Genomic DNA, 4010 nt, shown 5'->3' on the forward strand with positions numbered 1-4010 from the left:
TTACACTCTCCTACGCCACTTACAAACTATTACTGTAAAGAATACAAGACAACTCGACAACATTATCTCATGGTCACTTGACTTACACACTCTTACGCCCCTTACAAACTATTACAATAAAGAATACAAGACAACTCGACAACATTACATGACAGTTCGACCCACGCACGCTAACAATGGAACAGGTACCCGGACCGGTTGGCCAAGTGTGACGGCTAAATATAGATCGACTCACCTTTACAGCGGTACGTGCACATGTCCCAAGATAAACAATAACACAGGCACTCGATAAGGTAACCCACGACGTATCCATACAGATATACACTTGCTAAAAACATTCTTAAGATAGACTACGTGATAATATGCAGGTACGGCGTGATGTTCCCGTCCCGGGGTTTTGGTGTGAGCACTAATACTTTTAAAATTCAATGAGGAGAGCTAAAGATTATTTGATTGTGTATATTGCGGGTCGTACGTGAAATTTGAAGTTTTATAAGCTCGAATTTTCTGTTTAAATTGAGTGGGCTTGGGTCAGGAAATGTACGAACGAAAATTGGGTGTCCTCGGCAACGTCCGAGTGTTTTTTCGTAGTTTCGATCCTATGTAGGGACGCTTATGTAAAAGTGTTTTTTTTTTAAACAAAGACATAAGGTCTGAAAAGGGCTTTGCTGCTATCGGGATTATATTTCAATGGATATTTTGTTGGGGTGGACTCGAGCTTACAATACTTCTATATTTTAAATCTAGCTGAACTTATTGACTTTAACGGGAAGGTTAAAAGGTATGGTTAGTAGGGGGTTAAGTGCACTTAACTTAAAAGATGCAGATCGTAGCTGTTCAACTCCTTAAGATATATCCCGGAATGAAACGAACACAAAAGTTCTATCTACAGGATATACACCGTAGATTCCTCTAAGGCTTGGGTACAGCACGGTACGGATACACTTCAAACAAAGGCACTGATGAATTTCTAAATCTATTTAAATTTCTATTCTGGGTATTAGGCTGTTGGGTTTTTTCTTATCTTTCTGGGGTCTATGGGTGTTAAGCAGTTTAGTACTTTCTGGATTATCTGGGCGGTTGTGTAATGATCTATAGTAGTTGTAATCTCGTAAGAGTTATCTCTCTTAGGGTGCGCTCGATTCACTCTCCAGGAGCTGCAGGAGAAACGGAATAGCAATCGAATGTTACGGTATAGTGTCCGGAACATCTTCCGGCTCTTCCCGCGAAAGAGGTGGTGTGGTTGAGGAGAGTGACGTCATTAAGAGAAAAAAACATGGCGTCCAAATTTTTTAAATGCGCGGCTTGCGGGATATTTTTTGCAACTAGAGAGGCCTTTACAACACACAGTTGTTCAAAGGGTGAGTTAACGAGATATTTTTCTTTTTTTCTTTGCTTAAATCGTAAATTAGCTTGTGTTATGAGTCAAATGATGATAATAAGACGGATCATGCTATAGGCATAGGTCTAATCTGCTAATGATTGAATTGGTGTCTATATCGGGATCAGCTGACAGCTGTTTTTGTGCATGTCGTATGGAATTTCGGGCAGCATCATTTTTGTTTTTGGTCGTTATACGATTTTTTCCTGTGCCAATTTGCTTTAATTTACAGGTGTGATATTTTATGTAAGTTGACTGTTATATGGCCTAAATCTGTTGGGATTTTTTTTTTCATCGTGTTATAAGATCCGAGGTGCGAGTTCGACGCTTGCTGCCGGTGTCGGTTTGTGTTTCTCGGGAAGTCGAGGACTGACCGGTCTGTGCTGTCGTTGGTTGTGCCCTTGGGCAAGACATGATACCCTAATTGCTTTTGATGACATGCGACGAGCCGCCCGCATGTTGTTCAGTGAGGTAGTCACCAACTGCTACAAGGAGCCCCCGCCTCAAAATGACCCTGGCTGTTCAGTCATAGGACGATAAACACAACAAACAAACAAACAAAATCATCATGTTATATCAAAGTGACATGTTGAGTTTTTATTCTTATGTTACTTCTTATGGCTAATGTTTCAATTACACTGTATACTTAGACTCGAAATAGAAATAAAGCAATGTCCTGTTGCAGCTTGCTTTTGACGATGGTGCTTAACTGGTGGTCATGTTGATTTTTAAAATATCACTGATTTATAGGCCTTTTGTGATCTGTATTAAATCAAGACTAGAGTCTTTTTTTATATTGTACAGATTTCTAACATAATGAAGCTGTATTTTTTATTTTAGCTAACACAGCACAGTCTACACATGCACAGCCCCAAGAAACTACCAAAAGAAATACTGCAATACTGTGTGAAGAATGTGGTGGAGTTTTCTTTACTGTTGCCAGTTACAACCAACATGCATGTGCCCTTGCTGATGGTAAGTTTGTTACAAATAATATTGTGTTGAAATATGACAGTTTGGTTCATTTTGAGAATCAAACTACAGCTTTTGAAAAACTAGAAAAGTTTTTTTACAGTTTTTGTAGAAATGATTTCATAAGCTTATATACTGAGATAACTGAAATTATTAACATTCTGAAGTCTGTATTTTTTATGAGTCAGGTGTACATAATTATAGTAAATATATATGCATGTATTGATTTGACACACATTTTTTCCTTGTATTATTACAGTTTCATCTGTGGACACAGATTGCACTAACGCTAAAAGCACAGATTTGAACGGGTCCCAACACAGTCCAACAGAAAACACAAAAGGTATATCTACTACTACTGGTACATGTATGTCATGGAACAAGTCACAAACACTCTTGTTAATCTCTGAATATCAGCGACACGAGGCAAAAGTTACATCTGGACTACTTAGGAAAAAGATGTTGTGGCAGAAAATTGAGACAGTGTTTAAAGAACATGGTTACAGTTTTACAGCAGATCAGATATCAGGTCGATGGAAAACGATCACTAGGGCTTTCAAAAACACTAAGGACCACAACAAGAAGAGTGGAAATGACAAGAAGCACTATGAATTTGAGGATGCGTTAAATGATGTCCTTGGAGACTGTCCAACTGTCAACCCTGTGACAATATCCTCTGTGAAAAAACGCAAGCTTCCTGATGTTGATTCTGAAAGTACAGAGGGTGAAGATGACTGTTCATGTTCAAAATCGGATTCCAATGAAAGTTCAAAACAAAAGTCAAAGAAGACAAATTCTTCAGAAATCATTAACCTATTGAAACAACACTCAGAACAACAGCGAGAATTTCAAAGCGAATACAGACAAATGCAAGCAAAGGAATCAGAGAGAAGGCAAAAGGAACACTCTGAGCGCTTATTGGTCCTAAATAGTTTGATTGATGCCATAAAAAGCAATAAAAAGTAAATCATAAAAAGGTAAATATTTTGATCAGAAGGTTACTTTTTATCATGGTGGGATTTTATGAGAGCAAGCATGTACAGGTTATTTCAAGATTTGTCCAAATAGGGCTTTCTGTCTGCAGAAATATATCTATAGCATTTTTGCTTTATTGAATTTCAGCATATATCTCATGATTTTTAGATCATGCATAATGCTGAAATGACATATCAGCATAATATAAAATTCGATAAAAAAACCCTTTTTTTAATTTGTATTTTTCAGAGTGTGTTGTTTGTATGGATGCAGATGCAGATTGTGCCATAGTGGATTGTGGGCACCTTGCCACCTGTATGGACTGTGCGAAAGAATTAAGTAATTGCCCAATATGTAGAGAAGTGATAACCAGCAAAATCAAAATTTATCTCTAGTCAGACATTCCAACCACCCCAAAAGACTCTTATCTTTGGAAAATGTTGAATGTTATATTTTTTGTTACTCATAAATCCTAATAGGAAGATACATTACCCAATTTTTGTCCAGCTTTTTATTTTTGCAATACAATTGCTAAGTCAGCATAAGTGATTATGAATATTACAATTGTATGAGGTAGGTGTAATTGAAACTTGATTTTTTCTTTTTTACAATGAAAATCATTTGTGATACTTTTCAAAATTACTTTTTCATGTATTTACTATTATTTCTATTTTTTGTTTTT

At 36.9% G+C, this 4010-nt stretch overlaps 1 protein-coding gene across 1 annotated transcript; it reads left to right on the top strand.

Annotated features, from left to right (window-relative positions):
* The first annotated feature begins 2236 nt into the window (after nucleotides 1-2236).
* LOC132563106 (uncharacterized) lies at nucleotides 2237-3615 on the top strand. The gene is made up of 3 exons (XM_060227865.1): nucleotides 2237-2356; nucleotides 2613-3330; nucleotides 3578-3615. The coding sequence occupies exon 2, from the start codon at nucleotides 2723-2725 to the stop codon at nucleotides 3317-3319; it is 597 nt and encodes a 198-aa protein (XP_060083848.1). The 5' UTR covers nucleotides 2237-2356; nucleotides 2613-2722; the 3' UTR covers nucleotides 3320-3330; nucleotides 3578-3615.
* The last annotated feature ends 395 nt before the right edge of the window (nucleotides 3616-4010 follow it).

This window comes from Ylistrum balloti, unplaced genomic scaffold (genome assembly GCF_031769215.1).
Source record: "Ylistrum balloti isolate Yb309-2 unplaced genomic scaffold, AGI_CSIRO_Ybal_v1 Utg371584, whole genome shotgun sequence".
Lineage (NCBI taxonomy): Eukaryota > Metazoa > Mollusca > Bivalvia > Pectinida > Pectinidae > Ylistrum > Ylistrum balloti.